The sequence below is a fragment of the Eurosta solidaginis genome, chromosome X, assembly GCF_040869045.1.
Source record: "Eurosta solidaginis isolate ZX-2024a chromosome X, ASM4086904v1, whole genome shotgun sequence".
Taxonomy (NCBI): Eukaryota; Metazoa; Arthropoda; class Insecta; order Diptera; family Tephritidae; genus Eurosta; species Eurosta solidaginis.
In genome coordinates, this window is record NC_090324.1 from 172,470,566 (window position 1) to 172,490,265 (window position 19,700).

The window sequence follows — 19,700 nt, forward strand, 5'->3', positions numbered from 1 at the left end:
TTATGTAAGAAATTAGCAAAAAGAAAACGGTTTGAGTGAAGCGTAAGCTTAGTGAACATACCAACTATTAAAGGAAATATATTTTGAGCTTTTTTTTTAGGTGGCGCTAAGCCGCTTTTTACAAAGCAATTCAGTGTACTACGGCAATGGTCTTTGGCACGTTTACCAGCCCCACCAAAAAGAAATTTTATATTAATGTACTTATAAATATAAATTAAGTTTATTTGCGCATACATTGCGTTTGCAGCCTTACATTCAAAAATAAACCCTAAATATTAATTAAATTCAAATAAATATAATCCTATATAACTATTCAAATTGTGGCTAAATGTTAAACTCGACTAAGTTTAAATGATCGACTGAACAACAACAATCAAACCAAAAGTAGGAAATTATTCCGTTTTGTTGGATACAAAAAATTTTCGTATGAGCGTCGACGGTTTAACAACAAAACGCTAAAAGGATCTAGTTTGATCCGGCATCAGCCCAAACTGTCGTGTTGAAGCCATGTTTTAATTCAATACCAGTGGTGTATAACGAGTATGTATACAGTGAAACAAAACACAAATAATAAGACTTCAGCCATAAAAATACCACTAGATTACACCGTAGTAGTATGCCAACATTTGCATACCTTGATATGCGGTTTTGTATTTTCATTTGTTGTTGTTGTTGTTGTTGTAGCAGTGCTTCGCCCCACCTAACAGACGCGACCGATCACAAACTGTCATCAATATCCTCTAACGGGAGTCCAAGGAACTTGCTGTTTCAACAGGGGTGGACCATAGGGAAAGGGGTGTTAGAGGCGTTGGTTCCACATTACAATTAAAGAGATGGTTGGTGTCATGTGGGGACACATTGCAAGCGGGGCATACATTTTGTATGTCGGGGTTGATTCTGGATAGGTAAGAGTTTAACCTGTTACAGTATCCAGAACGAAGTTGAGCCAGAGTGACAAGCGTTTCCCTGGGGAGTATGCGTTCCTCTTCCGCAAGTTTTGGATACTTTACTTTGAGTACTGGGTTCACCGGGCAATTCCCGGCATAAAGGTCCGACGCCTGTTTGTGCAGTTCACCAAGGACCTGCTTATGTTTTTTCGCTTCATACGGCTGTGTTCTCAGATGCCGTATTTCCTCAAAATGCTTACGGAGATGACTCCTTAAGCCCCTAGGCGGTGCTGGCTCGTCAATCAGATGTCTGTTGGGATGCCCAGGTTTCTAGGTATTCAACAGGAACTGTTTGGTCAGCATCTCGTTTCTTTCCCTGATGGGGAGTATTCTCGCCTCATTATGTAGATGGTGTTCTGGGGACATAAGAAGACAGCCCGTGGCAATTCTGAGAGCAGTATTTTGGCAGGCCTGTAGCTTCTTCCAGTGGGTAATTTTTAGGCTTGGCGACCATATGGGTGACGCGTAGCACGTAATCGGCTGGCTAATTGCTTTGTATGTAGTCATGAGCGTTTCTTTATATTTTCCCCAGGTACTGCCAGCAAGGGATTTGAGGATTTTGTTACGGCTCTGAATTCTCGGAACAATTGCGGCTGCGTGCTCACCAAAATGTAGATCCTGATCAAACGTCACACCCAAGATTTTGGGGTGTAGGACAGTCGGCAGCGTAGAGCCATCGACGTGGATGTTCAAAATGGTCGACATTTGGGACGTCCATGTTGTAAATAAGGTCGCGGAAGATTTAGTCGGTGATAATGCCAGGTTTCGCGAGGCGAAAAAACTGGAGAGATCAGGGAGGTAGCCGTTTATTTTATTGCATAGCTCATCGATCTGTGGGCCTGGGCCTGTGGCCATTACTGTGCAGTCATCGGCGTAGGAAACGATTGTGACTCCTTCCGGTGGTGAAGGTAGCTTAGATATGTAGAAATTAAACAAAAGTGGGGATAGGACACCACCCTGTGGCACCCCTTGTTTAATTCTCCTTGGCTTTGATGTTTCGTTTCTAAATAGCACCGATGCCTGCCGACCACCCAGATAATTTGCGGTCCACCTTTTAAGACATAGGGGAAGGGTAGACCCTTCCAGGTCTTGCAGTAACGAGCCATGGTTGACCGTATCAAAAGCTTTTGATAGGTCTAGCGCTACGAGTACTGTTCTATGGTGGGGGTTTTGATTTAAACCGCAATTTATCTGGGTGCTGATGGCATTTAGCGCGGAGGTAGTGCTATGGAGTTTTCTGAAGCCATGCTGATGGGAGGCTAGTTGCAAATTTGCTTGGAAATAAGGGAGCAAAATGGCTTCGAGCGTCTTTGCTACTGGCGATAGGAGAGATATCGGACGATACGACTCTCCTATGTTAGCTGGTTTACCAGGCTTTAGTAGCGGGACCACCTTGGCCATTCTCCATTTCTCGGGTATGACAAAGGTGGAAAGAGACAGGTTGAAGACCTGCGCTAAATATTTGAAACCCTCTTTCCCTAGGCTTTTAAGCATCGGCATGGCTATGCCGTCTGGGCCCACTGCTTTGGATGGTTTAGCGCGACCAATGGCGTCCTCAACCTCTTTAGCGGTGATGGTGATTGGTGACGCGCTCAATTTGTGTTTATGTGCGTGTCTGTTGGCCCTCCGTCTAACTTTGTCGACCGTAGAATGCATTATATATTGTCGGCAGAAAGCGCTCGCGCATTTTTTCGCATCCGACAGCACTTTGTCGCCAAAGGCGATGAAAATTTTGTCTTTGTGCTTAGTCGGATTCGATAGGGACTTTACGGTGGACCAAAGTTTACCCACACCGGTAGAGAGGTTACAACCTCTTAGGTGCTCCTCCCATTTCGCCCGCTTGTATTCATCCACAAGCAATCTGATGCGTTGGTTTATATCCCTTATTTGGGGGTCGCCTGGATCAAGCTGCCTTATAAGGTCACGTTCTCTCGCTAAGTTTGCGGCCTCCACCGGGAAGTGGGGCCGGATTTCGGGAATTCTCCCGGCGGGAATGAAACGTGCCGAGGCGGATTCAATGACCTTGCGGAAGGCACGCTCCCCTTGGCGGGCATCAGTCGGGATAGGGAGGGCAGCAAAGAGGTTGTCTGTAAAGGATTTATATTCTTCCCACTTTCCTTTTTTAAAGTTTATGAAAGTGCGTTTTTCGGTGACGATGAAGTCGGCGGTACGCTCGAGCGAAACAAGTATAGGCAGGTGGTCGGATGCCAATGATACCATCGGCTGCCAGTTGACGCAGTTTACGAGCTCTGCGCTCACGATTGAGATATCTGGCGAACTGTGACAGCTTCCTACCATACGTGTGGGGGCGTCTCCGTTTATTGTGCAGAACGTCGTTTCTTCTATTTTATCCGCCAACATCTCGCCCCTACTGTCCGCCCGCAAATTTGAATGCCATAGATCATGATGGGCATTGAAGTCGCCTAAAATAATGCGATTGTTTCCAGTGAGTAAGGCTCTGATATTAGGGCGGTATCCACCGGGGCAACAGGTGGCAGGGGGGATGTAGATGTTGATGATTTCTAGGTTTGCATCGCCTGACCGGACAGATAGGCCTTGACGTTCTAAGACGTTGTCCCTGCGGTCGATGCCAGGATCAAATATGTGATATTGCACAGAGTGGTGTATTATAAACGCGAGGCCGCCTCCATTTCCGCTCTCGCGATCTTTTCTGTGGACATTATACCCAGAGCAGGTCTGCAATGCAGATCGTGCTGTGAGTTTAGTCTCTTGAATCGCAGCAATGCGGATGTTGTGCCGCTTCATGAAATTGACTATCTACGTAATCTTCCCAGTTAGTCCATTACAGTTTAACTGCAGAATTCTGAAGTGCATTAGGGGAGACGTCGCCACTCTGGGGGTAAGTGACGGGTGACTACGCCTGGGTTGAGGAAGGCCAGGACGCAATTGCTGTTGTGGCCCTGGGACTGGGCGTCCTTGGGCAAGCATTGGGGTACCCGGATGATTTGGGTTTGCGACCTGGCAACATGGCGCGATGAAACCCGTCGAGGGGTTGCCGTCGCGGAGACCAGAACATCTAGGAAAGTGGCACCACCCAAGGCAGGAGCTGCATTGGGCGGATGTCGCAAACATATATATTCTGTGCTGGCAAACGGTGCAAACGGAGGTAGGGACTAAGAGTCTGGTTCCCTGACCTACACGATTGCTGCCGGAAAAGAGGGGGGGAGAAGACGGGGGCAGGGGCTGTTGCTCAGCATTGCTTCCGACTCTACTACGAAGATTGTAGTTATGAGTGGTAGCAGCTGTTTGAGTTGTTGGCGCCGTAAGGCGCGAGCAGCAGCGGGTACTTGTTGTGGCTTGCTGAGCAGCGGGGCTGCTGGAAGGTAATGGGGGGGGGGGGCGCTTAGACGTAGACTACGAGGCGCCCTTGGGCATGAGCAGCAAGGAGCCACAAAAGATTTATAAAAGTTACGTGGACGTCGGGTTTTGGGATCAAGCCCAGAACAACCTGTCCGATGCAACCATCCCTTACACGAGACACACTGAACAGAGTATGACCGTCCTAAAAAGATTCTTTTCCGGCAGATGCAGCAAAACCATTTCTCAGGACCGGGGTCAGGAGACGGACCCGGATTGGATTCGATACCTTCCCGGAGCAGGAGAATATGGAGCAGTCCTGCTGCAAGGAGCTGCTGGGAGGATGACAATTTGTGGGAGGGACGAAACAAATTAAATGGGGTTACACTGAAATGACAGTCCTTGGTCGGGAAAAATCCCGAGTCGCTCCGGTACATAGAACCGACTGCCTTGTGAAGCGTCCTTTATATTTACTTAATTCGGTGAAAGAGTTCTCCATTTTTACATATTGCAGAAACTACCAAACTCGTTCTATTAAACTATTATCTTACGGTTTCTGATTCATTGTAGCCATTTGTTGATGATAATTACGCATCTGGTTGCTACGCCGCGGCATCGGATCAGTCCAAAAAAAATCATGATTTAATGCTGTATCAGCATCTATACGTTTTTTTGGATCAAGTGTTAAAAGCTTATCTAAGAGATCACAGCGATTGGGATCTTTGCCGTAAGGACGCAGGCGCTCCTTAACACGCAGTTTCTGATTTTTTGGCAGTTCTACAGATTTGTACAATTCCAATTCTTCAACTCCACACCACACGTCAGGTGTAAATGAACCGCACAGTTGAGATATAAATGTACGTTGTTGTGTTTCGGTATTACCCTGCATAATGGGCGAACGTGTCCACATTTCAGCCATAATACAACCAGCGCCCCACATGTCTACAGGTGGACCATAATTACGATCGCCAAGTAGCAATTCTGGTGGTCGATACCATAACGTAACAACACGATTAGTATACCAATTTTTTATATCATTCTTAGGTATACTAAATGCTCGCGCTAAACCAAAATCTGCTAGTCTTAATACGCCATGCTTGGTTATAAGTACATTGGCAGCTTTCATGTCGCGATGAAGAATCTTATTGCTATGTATGTAGTAAAGTCCATTTAGTAGCTGCTGCATGACCTTTTTGATTTCACCAAGACTAAATTTTACATTTATATTGGAGAGCAATCCAGCCAAATCATGTTCGCAAAAATCAAAAACCAAGTAGAATGTGGAGCGATAACCGTTGCTAGCAGTTGCTTTCGTTCAACATAGTTTCAATTAAATTTACAACATATTCATATTTTAATAACTGCAGTATCCGTATTTCACGTAATGCAGTTATGGGAAAACCTTCTTTTTCATTGTCCATAAGCACCTTTTTCATCGCGACAAATTTTTTTTTTTTTTTTCACGAGCTTTAAATACCTCGCCGAAAGTACCTTGGCCAATTTTCGCTTCCTTCTCAGATTTGGAAGATTCATCACAGTAAGGAAAATCATATTCTTCGATGTATTTTTGTTTTTCAGCCAATGAGAGCGTACGTGAGGCACTAGAAAATGTAACTCCAGGCGTGGACTGCATCGAATGCGAATGTGAAATGTGCTGATCGCGTCCACGAGAGGACATGTTGTATGACCCCCTTTCGTAGGCGTTCGCACTTAATTACAATTAACGTGTGTATACTTTTAATGGATAATTTCTGTATAACATACAATGAAGTTAGTTGTTCATCAATACGAACATATTTTAAACAATTACAAGACAAAGCAAAAATGTTTTCACAAATACAGCGTTCTTCTACTCATGCATAATCACATTCTGTACATTTGTGTCTCTTATCGTGAGTGTATTTGTATCGAATGTGTCTCTGCAAATCGCCATGTGTTGTGAAGCACTTTTCACATGACTTACACGCGTATAGCTTGTTACCGAGATGTACGTTGATATGCTTTTTCAATGTATGATTTGCTTTGAAAGCCTTATCACATACAGAACAAACAAAAGGACGTACATCAGAATGTGTTTTCATGTGACGAGAAAGCATATACCGTTTAGGTGCTGTATAATCACAATGGGGGCAGATGAATTTCCATTTAGCTTTGGTTACACTATTTGAGTAAATCTCTTGGTTCGTTGAATCTGGTACAATGTTTTCGTTTTCTGTTTTAACTTGAGAATTTTTGAGTAATACCGTAGAAGCATTTAATACGTTTGGTTTAGCTGTATGGCTCGCTGTTATAGTCCTTGAACGGCTTTCTGCACTGCCCGAAGCATTAGAGGTATTTGAACGAAAATTTTCATCTGCACCCAAACCTTATTGCTCATCTCCATATTCAAGGCTTATAGTTCTTCCATCTTCATCAGCGCACTCATCAGGATTGTCACTGTAGGTGTCCACTTCGATTTATTTATTTAACGAACGTATAATAGTTTCCAAATCGTGTACTTCGCCATCCGCTTCGATTGCTTCAGACATTCTGGCAGTTTCAGTTTCTAGGGTTCTAGGGTACAGTAATTTGTATTTTACTTTCCTCACAGAGGTCGCTACACCTTTGATCGATATCAAACACTATTTATATGCGCCACACAGTGGTCAAGAGCACAGACAAGCAGCGCTCGGTGAAAATTTGCCCGTTTTCAATCGAAAGCTGTATATCAGCAATAAAATTGCATAAAAATTGTAGAATATAAAGTAGTTAAAAGCGACAATGTTTGTATTTTTCTCCGTCAGGGAGAATTGCTGCTCGGCTGCTTTTTCACATCACCTCAGTTGCGGAAATTCATACGAGCTTTTATGATTTGTTACAAATATTTGAATACGAAACGAAATTTGGACGAACGATTGGCACATTCAAATTTAGTAGTACTATTATTGACTACCAGAACATTGCAGAAACATTTCCATATAAACTGACGTGTTATTGACCACATCCATATGCGATTTGGAACCTATACATTTATCTGATTTGGTAGAGGGGCTCGATTCCAAATTTAAAGTCTGAACGATGTTGTTTGATTACAGACTACGCTAAAATGCACGCATTACAAAATGGAATATTTTCCATCTAATACAATTCAGAAAGCCGATGATTCCGTGCATGAAAACCTTGAAAATGTAATCCGTAAACGCTATCATATATCGAAACCTTTTGCCGATAAAATTGTATTATACCCAGTAAACGTTCGAAATATGAATCATAAGTGAGTATTCAAGAATAATCACATTTAAGGTACATTTTCCTCCCGACGATACATTAGTTTCTTACTCGAAAATACTTTTAAGTTTCGAAGTTTGGTTCATATGGGATATGATATATGGGAGATTTGATTGCGGATTCTGTGGCAGATAATGAATCTGCGTTAGGGTATGTTGGCCTCGTTCAGGGGAACGAGAGCAGGGTTACGGAGGTGTTGGCCTCGTTCGGGGTGGAGGAATGTGGACTATTAAAGTTCGTTTTCGTTGTCGTTGGGCGGAAATAGTATCAGTTTCGCGATTGGTCTGCTAACTTGTCCCTTAATTGTATTGACGTCAACAACACGTACACGGTTATCGGAACCTGGATGTGAATTGACGACTCTCCCCATTCTCCACTCGTTTGGTTGTAGGTTATCCTCTTTTATGACGACTAGGTCCCCGGGTTTTAAGTTGGATTGTGGATGTTTCCATTTATACCTTTTCTGGATCTCGGTGAGATATTCCGAATTCCATATTTTGCAAAAGGTTTGATGAAGGGCTTTCATCTTTTGCCATCGGTTTACAATGGAGGCAGGGTTTTCACTACAGTCGAGTTCAGGTGGAGCTAAAAGATGCCCAACTACGAGAAAATGGCCTGGAGTAAGCGGCTCCAGGTCGGAAGGGTCGTTGGATGAGGGACTTAGAGGTCTCGAGTTGAGGCAGGCCTCAATTCGACATAAAAGGGTTGTAAACTCTTCGAAAGTATATTTATGATCGGACGCGATCTTTTTAAAGTGGGTTTTAAGACTTCTTACCCCCGCTTCCCACAAACCTCCCATGTGAGGAGCGCTTGGCGGTATAAAATGCCATTCTAAAGTGTGATGGCTGTATTTATTCAATGTTCCGTCCCTTGCTTCACGCAGAAATGCCTTAAACTTGGATCGTAACGATCGCGAAGGTCCGACAAAGTTAGTACCATTGTCGGAGTAAACGTTTTTTGGACAGCCTCGCCCGGATACAAATCTGGCGAAGGCAGCTAGGAAGGACCCGGTACTAAGGTCGTTTGTCGCTTCTAGATGGATGGATTTCGTCGAAAAGCAGACAAACAGGCAAACGTATCCTTTTGAAATTCGACATCCCCTCCCTCGGTAGGATTTTATATCGAATGGTCCCGCGAAACCTACCCCAGTGTTAGTGAAGGCCCTAGTAAAGGTGGTGCGCTCTTTCGGAAGGATCCCCATAAGTTGCGTTTGTGTCCGCTTCCTGTAAATAGTACAGACCTTACAGTTGTGGATAACCGACTTTATCATGACTTTAACGCGTGGGATCCAGTACTGAGTGCGGATATGTCGTAGCATCAGCTGGGTCCCTCCATGCAGGGTGGTCTCATGAGAGGATTGAACTATAAGTCTGGATAACCTGAAAGTATAAGGAAGAATAATGGGATGACTTTCGTTATGGGCCATGTCTTTGGATGCCCCAGTCCGCCCCCCAGCTCGAATGATGCCTTCTTCATCTATATATGGGTTCAGGGGTAAAATCTCACTCTTGCCATGTATTAGCTTTCCTGACTTCAAATTTGTGTACTCTTCTTGATAATGTTGCCTTTGGCATACTGTTATCAATCTTCGTGTTGTTTTTTCTATTTCGTCAGGAGCTATCGCATGAGAATCCCTTTTAAAGGAGGCTTTCGTCGTTGGGTGCGAATTCTGGAAAACTCGAAGAATATAGGATATAACCCGCAAAGCCCTTGGTAAATCGGAAAACCTGTCCAGAATATCAAAATTATTTTCGACCGATGTTGCATGAACTTTCACCCTCTTTTCCTCCATATTCGTATTATAATCTTCTTGTGTTGGCCAATTTTCGTTGTCTTCTTGTAACCAAGAAGGTCCCTGCCACCACAAAGAATTGTTAATTAGGTCCGAAGCGTAGAGGCCTCTGCTCGCCAAATCTGCAGGATTTGACGCGGAGTCTACCTGCCACCATACTTTGTCTCCTACTTTGTCGATGATTTTAGTTATGCGATGTGCCACGAACGTTGACCACGAACATGGAGGTTTCGGATCCATGCCAGCATTATAGTTGAATCTGTCCAAATGGTTACTTTAATGTTCGAAAGTTTCATATTTTCGACCACAGATTCGATTATTTCTGCTAGTAGAACTGCACCGCAGAGTTCGAGTGGAGGCAAGGATATAGTTTTGACCGGGGCTACACTCGTCTTGGCCATCAACAAGTTGGTGAAGACTTGATCCTTTGTTTGTACCCTCAGGAAAACAGTAGCGGCATATGCTTTTTCCGAAGCATCGCTGAATCCATCTATTTCGACATTGTCCTTCAATGTGTAGTGAACCCATCGCGGTATGCGTATATCGTTGATCTTTTCGTAGTCAGTCATGAATGATTTCCACTGATGGAGAGTAGTCTCAGATACATCTTCATCCCAGCCTGTCCCTTCCAACCAAATATTTTGCATTATTGTTTTTGCTACAATTACGACTGGTGCCAGCCAGCCAAGAGGGTCGAAAAGTTTTGCTATCGCAGACAGTATTGACCTTTTTGTTACAGCAGGGTTATTATCAAAGGGTTTCGCTGCAAAGTAGAAGTAGTCGAAATGAGCGTTCCACCTGATACCGAGTGCTTTTACCGTGCTGGTGTCTTCAAACTCAAGAAAATCCTTGCTTAGTAAGTGTTGCTTCGGTATACCCTGTAGGATTTTGCAGTTGGACGTCCATTTTCGCAATGGGAAACCTGCCGATTGCAATGCCGATGATATTTCGTCCCTTGCCTTGATTGCAATTTCGATGCTGTGTCCACCGGCGAGTACGTCATCAACGTACATGCAATTTCGCAGGATATCTGCTGCCATTGGATGCGATGTCTCCACGTCATCAGCTAGTTGGTGCAGCGTTCGAATCGCAAGATACGTTGCACAATTAACCCCAAAGGTTACCGTTTTCAATTCATAAATGTTAATTGGGTTTTTGGGGCATTTGCGAAATATGATTCGCTGCTATTTTGTTTGATTTTCATTAACCCATATTTGGCGGTACATTTTCTCTATGTCGCTGTTAAATACGTATTTGAACAGCCGCCAACGTAGTATAAGGATTGTCAGGTCGGATTGAAGAATCGGACCTGGATATAAGGCATCATTTACACTTTTGCCATTAGTGGTAGGGCAAGATGCATTAAATACGACTCTGACTTTTGTTGTTGTACTTCCCCCCTTTATAACAGCATGGTGAGGTAGGAAGTAACAGTCATTTGAGTCTGGCGAAATATTGCCTATTTGTTTCATGTGCCCTAAGGTTTCATATTCGGATACAACTCTATTGTATTCCGTTTGAAGGACTGGGTTTTTCGCAAGTCGTGTCTCGTTGCGATAGAATTGAGAACACGCACTTTTCAATGAGGGGCCTAAGTTAAACTCTTTCCTAAAGGGTAAGGAGACTACGTATTTGCCATCGTTGTTCCGAACTGTTGTGGATTTGTATAGCTCCTCGCAGTAAGTGTCATCGTTATTGATGCTCCTTTTCTTTGGAATTTCCTCTATCTCCCAAAAAGCCGCCAATTGTTTATCTAAAGTGACCTCATTGAAATATGAAACTAAGGTTTTATTTGAATCAACCGCATGGGTACGGCCTGTCAAAATCCAGCCGAACACCGTTTCCTGTGCTATTAATGTGTTTAGCACGTCCTTCCTAATACCGCCTAGCATAATTTGGGGGTATATGTCTCCGCCCAGAATTAGGTCGACTGGCTCATTGACAAAGAATCTTTTGTCAGCCAGTACTAAGTCAGGGAATGCTTGCCTTGTCATTGCGTTTATTTGGCAGGTTGGAAGATTCCCTGTTAATTGTGGTAAAACCAGCATGATCGTATTGATCTCGATTAATGGGTCTATTGGTGACCGCAATTGTACGTTGCACGCTTCTTTTACTTGTGCAAACATTGTGTTATTGATGCCCGAAACTTGGGCATGCATGCGTTTAGTTGGCAGATTTATTCTGCGCTTGAGTTTCTCGGTTATGAATGAGCATTCAGATCCCGAGTCTAGTAGGGCTCTCGCCGAATAGTCAACACCATTTAAATGAATATTTACCTGTGCTGTCCCTAATAGCACTCCTTTACTTGTATTTGCGAGGCGTGAGTTCACATTATTAATCGAACTGTTTTCTTTTTCAGCATTGCGACGCATTTGAGCATCTCTTGACGTTCATGCTCCGATCGTATCTACCGAATTTGTGGTTTTGGGTTGATTCGGAATGTGAAGCAGCGTATTGTGTCTTAAATGACATGTGGCACAGTTCACTTGACTGGTGCACTTTGTTACTGAATGGCCAGCAGAAAGACAGTTTATACACCCACGGCTGCTCTTAATTTGTTCAAACCGTTTAGTAGGCGTTAAACGTAAGAACTTTTCGCACTTTGCAATTCGATGTGCAGGACTTTTGCACATCTTACACGTCGGTTTGGCTACTGTTGCACTTGCCTGGTAAGAGCCTAATCGTTTCGACAATGTATCTGCCGAGGAACGAGAAGCATGTGGCTTAGAGGGTTTTGAAACCGTATCCCCTCTTATATCTACGACAGTTTCCAACGTTTGGAATCTGCTTGATAAGAATTTATCCATATCTGCCCATTTTGAAATTTCTGTTTTATTTTCTATGGTTTGTTCCCATAGAGCCAGTGTGAATTCTGGCAGCTTTGTGGAGCACAAATACGTTAGAATTGCATCCCAGTTTGATATGTCAATCTTGTGACATTGAAGCGCTGAGATACAATTGTTTATTTCACGTTGCAGTTTTTTAATGGATCTACCGCATTCACTCTCAACTGCTTTTAAACTAAAAAGAATTTTTAATTGGGCATTGACCAAGATACGCTTGTTTTCGTATCGGTCACATAAATTTTTCCACGCTGTATCGAAACCGTCTGTCGTTAATGAACACCGTTCCACGATTTCTTTGGCCTCCCCTTAGGTTTTTTGCCTTAAATAGTATAGCTTTTGTACTGCATGAAGTGTACTATTATTGATGTATATGGCAGTGAACATGTCCCTAAAGGACGGCCATGAAATATAGTCTCCCTTGAAAATATCCGTATCACACGCTGGCAGGCGCACATGATATTCCATATTATCTGAAACTCCTACCTTTTTCTCTTTCTTTTCAAATTCTTCCAAAAGCTCAGCTATTGCCGCCTGACACTTTAGGAAGCTGAAATAGCACATTTTATGCTTCTTTTTGATAGCTGATAGGTCCTTTGACTCAAGCTCTGATGAACCTACGAGCTTTTCGTATGTCCCCTTCGTAGCTTCCCACAGAGTTTTTAACTCATCCCTTTGGTATATTAGGGCGTGTTTACTGTGTTGTGAAGGTGACATATCGTGGAAGTCATTTTCATACTCGGTCACTGCATCTGCTTGGCGTGTATAGGTCTCCATTGTGGATAAAAATAAAAACCCAAAGGTTTATACAAAAATTAAAAGGAAATTGCCTTTGCAGAGAGTAGTGAGTGAAAATGTCGCCAAAACTGATAACCGTAATACGGAAAAACTCAAATATTGTAACCAAAGCTAAATGGCAATTCGTCTGCCCCCATTGTGATTATACAGCACCTAAACGGTATATGCTTTCTCGTCACATGAAAACACATTCTGATGTACGTCCTTTTGTTTGTTCTGTATGTGATAAGGCTTTCAAAGCAAATCATATATTGAAAAATCATATCAACGTACACCTCGGTAACAAGCCATACGCGTGTAAGTCATGTGAAAAGTGCTTCACAACACATGGCGATTTGCAGAGACACATTCGATACAAACACGGCTCGAAGTGGGCCTTAGTTCTATATGTGGACGCCTTTTCGAGATATCGCCATAAACGTGGACCAGGGGTGACTATAGAATGTGTGTGTACGATATGGGTATCAAATTAAAGGTATTAATGAGGCTTTTAAAAGGGAGTGGTGGTAGTTGTATAGGTGGTCGCCTTTTCGAGATATCGGCATAAAGGTGCACCAGGGGTGACTCTAGAATTTGTTTGTACGATATGGGTATCAAAAGAAAGGTGTTAATGAGTATTTTAAAAAGGAGTGGCCCTTGGTTGTATATGTGAAGGCGTTTTCGAGATATCGACCAAAATGTGGACCAGGGTGATTCAGAACATCATCTGTCGGGTACCGCTAATTTATTTATATATGTAATACCAAGAACAGTATTCCTTCCAAGATTCCAAGGGCTTTTGATTTCGCCCTGCAAAACTTTTTCATTTTCTTCTACTTAATATGGTAGGTGTCACACTCATTTTACCAAGTTTTTTTCTAAAGTTATATTTTGCGTCAATGGACCAATACAGTTACCATGTTTCATCCCTTTTTTCGTATTTTGTATATAATTATGGCATTTTTTTCATTTTTCGTAATTTTCGATATCGAAAAAGTGGGCGTGGTCATAGTCGGATTTCGGCCATTTTTTACACCAATACAAAGTGAGTTCAGATAAGTACGTGAACTGAGTTTAGTAAAGATATATCGATTTTTGCTCAAGTTATCGTGTTAGTGGCCGAGCGGAAGGACAGACGGTCGACTGTGTATAAAAACTGGCCGTGGCTTCAACCGATTTCGCCCTTTTTCACAGAAAACAGTTACCGTCCTAGAATCTAAGCCTCTACCAAATTTCACAAGGATTGGTAAATTTTTGTTCGACTTATGGCATTAGAAGTATCCTAGACAAATTAAATGAAAAAGGGCGGAGCCACGCACATTTTGAAGTTTTCTTTTATTTTTGTATTTTGTTGCACCATATCATTACTGGAGTTGAATGTTGACATAATTTACTTATATACTGTAAAGATATTAACTTTTCTTTTAAAATTTGAATTAAAAATTTTTTTTTTTTTAAAAGTGGGCGTGGTCGTTTTCCGATTTTGCTAATTTTTATCAAGCAGACACATAGTAATAAGAGTAACGTTCCTGCCAAATTTCATCATGATATCTTCAACGACTGCCAAATTACAGCTTGCAAAACTTCTAAATTACCTTCTTTTAAAAGTGGGCGGTGCCACGCCCATTGTCCAAAGTTTTACTAGTTTTCTATTCTGCGTCATACGGACGGACGGACGGACGGACCGACATGGCTCAATCGAATTTTTTTTCGATACTGATGATTTTGATATATGGAAGTCTATATCTATCTCGATTCCTTTATACCTGTACAACCAACCCTTATCCAATCAAAGTTAATATACTCTGTGAGCTCTGCTCAACTGAGTATAAAAAAAATAAGCACTAGAAAAGGCTATAGTTTGCTATAAGGAAAAATTTTTAAAAGAAAGAAGCTGAAAATAAGCAAAAAGTGCCAAAAAACCAAAATGCTGAAGAATATAAAACTGAAAAATGCGGTGTTGAAAAATCGGAAACAGAAAAACGAATTTTAAATTAAACAGTAAGGTGCTCCGAAAAACCTGAAAAAGTGTCAAAAAAAGCTCCACCAAGACGCTTAGAATAAGATGGAATGCCCTTATATATTCCTTCACGTACTCCTACGACCCCGTCCGTCGAATAATTCGCGAACGAAAAGGCAAGTTCTGTCAGCGGTAGCGAAACTTTTCGACCCGGCAGGATGGTTATCGCCAATTATGATCACGGCTAAAATACTACTGCAGCAACTATGGATGGAGGGAACTGACTGGAATGAGGAAGTCAAAGACGGCGCCCTTCAAAAATGGACGGCTTTTCACGAAAGTCTCACGGCAATATGCGACAGAAGGATTCCCCATTGGTTTCAACTCTCCCCCGACATACCCACTCAATTACACGGTTTCTCAGACGCCTCTGAAAAAGCCTTCTGCGCCTGTGTGTACATAAGAACATAGCAATCTCCAAACGTGTACGCTTGTCACCTGCTTGTGACGAAAAGTAAAGTCGCTCCCTTACAAACGGTCAGTCTCCCTGGACTGGAACTTTGCGGAGCAGTTCTTCTCTCTAAATTAATAAAACAAGTTCGACTTCAGTTAAAACTACCACCTCACGAACTAACGCTATGGACAGATTCTTCAATAGTGTTAGCATGGCTAGAAAAACTACCCCATATGTGGAAATCCTACGTTGCAAACCGCACCTCCCAGATCATCAAAAATGTAAAGAACGCGACGTGGAAAAATGTAGCCAGCAAGGACAACGCAGCTGATCTAGGAACCCGCGGATGTCGGCCCCAAGACTTAGTCGACTGCCCACTCTGGTGGAACGGACCAGATTGTTTAGACAAACCCTCTCAGATCTGGCCAAACACCACGCCTAAACCGACACCCGCCCCCAGGCAGGCTGTGCTGTCGCCAACACTCCGCCCGCGTCCATAAGTATTGTATCAATTGCCTGACCACATCACATAAGACAGGGGAATGTACGTCGTCCGGGAGTTTCCTGCAATGCGGCAGGGCCCATCATACCCTACTATATCGTCCGACCGCCTCAACGCCGCGTAATCGACATCCAGCTACACCCCCACCAGAACGCAACAGGCGCTATGAACAACGGCGCAGGGCTTCCCCCGTGCGATCGAGAGGCCAGCCGCGCGCTCGCAGAACCACAAGGTAGACTCTCGTAATCTACGCAAGCTCTTCACCACGGCGGTGACCACGCTCGAGAAGCTCCAAGAACTCCTCCATCTCACAACTCCGCAGGCGGGGCGCCATGTTGAAGACATTGGACGGAACCTAATTTAATTTTAATACCTCTTATGTTCATACTTACACTCAAATGTATACTTACCTGTAAACCTTTTGAATTATATACATTTTACTTTATATTTACATTCAAATTTATACTTACCTGTAAACCTTTTGAATTATACACATTTTACTTCATACTTACATTCAAATTTATACTTACCTGTAAACCTTTTGAATTATATACCTTTCATATTCATACCTACCTTTAAATTTGGATTTACCTAAAATTTATAATTGCCCTAAAATGCATATTTACCTTAAAATTGATACTTACCTTTAAACTTAAATTAAATTTCCTATAAAAAATGGATAAACCGCTTGCTATAATTTTGGAACCCCCTTAATGTCATAAATTAAAGTACGGTGAACAAATACCGCTTCCTTTGTTTTTACTCACATACATGCATACCTATTTACCTACTTAGCAAGCGGTGTAGCGGACGACCAAAAAACTGATCGCAGTCAGTTGTCGTTGAGCGCGAGCACATTATTTTATTCACTTTCGATCTTCATTGAATTGTAATTTTGAAAACTCAAAAAGTTGAGAAAATAGATATCGAGCAATTAAATAATATAAAATTAAATCGGTCAAGTGTTTGATGTTTTTATTACTTTATTATAACTCGCGTTGGAGTTAAAAGGTGTTAATAGAAAGGGTCTCGTGAACAATCGGTAAAACAACAAGGACAGCCGTGGCAATTAAGGTATGCATATACTGAATAATTAAACAATATTTAATTAATTCATTTAATGCAATCAATAAAATAAACACAAATACGCCACGAAAATATATAGAGGGCAATTTTATACCTTGAGAAAACGTCGAGTAATTTGCCAAAGTATCGAGTGACGGCTCTTAACAAATAAAAACTCTTTGCTAAAATAACAAAAAAATTGGAATAGGTTTTTTTTTAAGTTTTCACTGAGACGATTTTCATAGTAGAAATACACTCGGAGTGCTTGCCAAACTCTGCCGGGGAGCGATCTCGATTAGAAAACTTTTCTTCTAATTGAAAAAAATTTTTTCTAAAATTTTGATGTTGCTTTTCCCGGGGCGTGATCCCAGGTCCATCGGTGTGGTAGGCGGAGCACGCTACCATCACACCATGGCGGCCGCGATTTTCTCTTATAACTACTATATAGAAAAATGTATGAGGTGGTGGAAAATTTTTTCCAGTTTCCTTATGTTAGCGAAATTTACATATTCCAGGCCTTAGTCTATTACCAGAAATGAATGATCAACATTTTTCTACCTAATTGCCATGTATATTGGATGGGTATTTTTTTGGTTTTAAAATATTTTTATTTTTTTGAGGAAGGATTTCCTTTGGCAAAAAATTATTCCCATTTCAAAAAAAAAAAATTTATTTGTTTTTTATTTTCATTGGCTTTGGGGGGAAGGCTCTGCCCCAGCCAACCCCCGTGGAACCACCAATATATATACATACATACAGCCAAAGCTAATTAAAACTAGGTAATAGAGCTTACGATTTCTTCTCGAACACAAGCGAGAATTCTAAGACCCGAGGAATAGAGAACTCGGCTTCTCGAGAGATTTTCGTATCTCGAAATACTCGTAAATCTCGCGAGCTTCTCGACATTCAACTTAGTCGCTGTTTTGACAGTATATACACTCTTTTTTTAAATTTTTTGTTGATTTAATTGCCTTTCCAACGATACTTCACTCAAAACATATTGATATATTTTGTTCATAATATTCTAATTTTTTATCGCTTCTCGCGAGATTCTGGAACCTCGAAGTACTCGTATTGCTTGCGAGTTTCTCGACATTCAATTAAGCACTCTATGTATTTCAGTGGTCTTTAATTGGTGTATTGTGGAAATTTTCGTTTGTGCCCCAGAATAAATCGTAAGCCCTATACAAAACAACGGTGTTATACTTTTTAATTTTTTTTACTTGTATTATCACACAATTTGATTTAATCAATCTTTATTACAGGATATGGTATCGCTACACCAAAAGAATCACCTTGGCGTGACAAAATTTCCCTTTCTATATTAGAATTACAAGAAAGGGGAGATATACAAATGCTTTATGACAAGTGGTGGAAAAGTGCAGGAGATACTTGCATACGGACAAGTGTGAATAAGCAAACGAAAGCCAATGCGTTGGGTCAAGATAATATTGGTAAACACTTGAACTAGGAAATTATGACTGTTTTTATAAAATAAGACGTACTTTCAGGTGGAGTATTTGTTGTCCTTCTCGTAGGAATAGGAGCGGCAGCTTGCGTTGCTATGCTAGAATTCTGGTACCATACTCAAATTAGGCGAAGCATTTACTGTGAGGAGGAACAACATGATATCATTATAGGCACACCATTGGTTTTACACAGGAAATTCACTTTAACTGATACATCTACTAGAAAAGACTTTGAGAAACACCAAGCAAGGCAACAATTTATTCAGCAATTAAAAAGAAACCCGTTTAAAAATAGGGAAGCCTACTGCTGTACAGAAAAACCTTCAAAGCGATCACTTTGCGCAGAGATGTTCGATGAACTGTGCTACGCTTTTCGGTGTATGGGCTCTCACCGACGACCAGCCCTAAAACGCCGTTGTGCCACATGTAATCTATTCAAAGACGTTCAAGAATTAATCGATGCCAACTCCATTACACTAAAAAACTCTCATACTGTTTAATTAGTAGTATATGCGATAGTACAAGTATTTTTTTTTTTTAGGAAAAACTGAATCACAGAAACTATAGCGTTGGAATAACCTCCTGCTATCGGGAAAGCAATAGTGTAACGAGGACTGTCATGATTGAACATAGTCCGTTTAAGCATCTTACGCGACTTAAAGCTCATCGCTATTTGAGTGGCTCACGTCACTTAAATTAAAAGCAAGCCATCCTCCTTTAGTATTTTATGCATGCCTACATGACGTTTTCCACAAAAGCGTTCGTGCTGTCTTTCGAACTTCCAATATTGGAAAATCCATAATTGAATTCGTTCTTTTTGTCATAATTATTTTCAACATTCTTTCAACTTTCTTTTGAATATAACGTTCTCCATTCAATTAAGGTAAACTGTATCATCGCGTAAAATTTACATATATATTGGCGGTGTTGTTATTTCATATTTCATATGAAAAATAAATGTAAACTGATGAACATATCTGAATTTAATATTTTAAATTGTGCCAATATCACGAAAAACATAACATTTTTTCATTTGGTTATAAAATCCATATTCTTGATTCCCTAACACAAATTGGGTGAAGTCTCCTTCTCCTACTCATTTATCACCATATTTAATTTTATAATCTTATCAAAATAGCTGACGTTCGCAACGTGGCTAAAATCCAATTTCGAAAACTATCGCCCTGGGCAACACTGCTGACACACATTCCATTTTTCAAAATAATAGCGAACTGCAGCAATAAAAGGAGCAACATGTAATCAAAATTGCGTTTGTGTGGTAAAATCTAAGCAGAAATTGAATATC

General features: G+C 41.5%; 1 protein-coding gene and 1 pseudogene across 1 annotated transcript in view; one reads left to right on the plus strand and one right to left on the minus strand.

The window, feature by feature from the left end:
- The window catches only part of LOC137235480 (glutamate receptor ionotropic, kainate 2-like), a 364,653-nt gene extending 345,277 nt beyond the window's left edge, over positions 1–19,376 (plus strand). Inside the window, exons 2-3 of the mRNA XM_067758479.1 lie at positions 18,191–18,379; positions 18,437–19,376. Of these exons, the coding sequence (XP_067614580.1) occupies positions 18,191–18,379; positions 18,437–18,894 (647 nt within the window). The 3' untranslated portion in view covers positions 18,895–19,376. The remainder of the gene's footprint in view (positions 1–18,190; positions 18,380–18,436) is intronic.
- Positions 4,783–5,943, minus strand: LOC137234661 (cyclin-dependent kinase 9 pseudogene; annotated as a pseudogene).
- Positions 19,377–19,700: the final 324 nt, after the last annotated feature.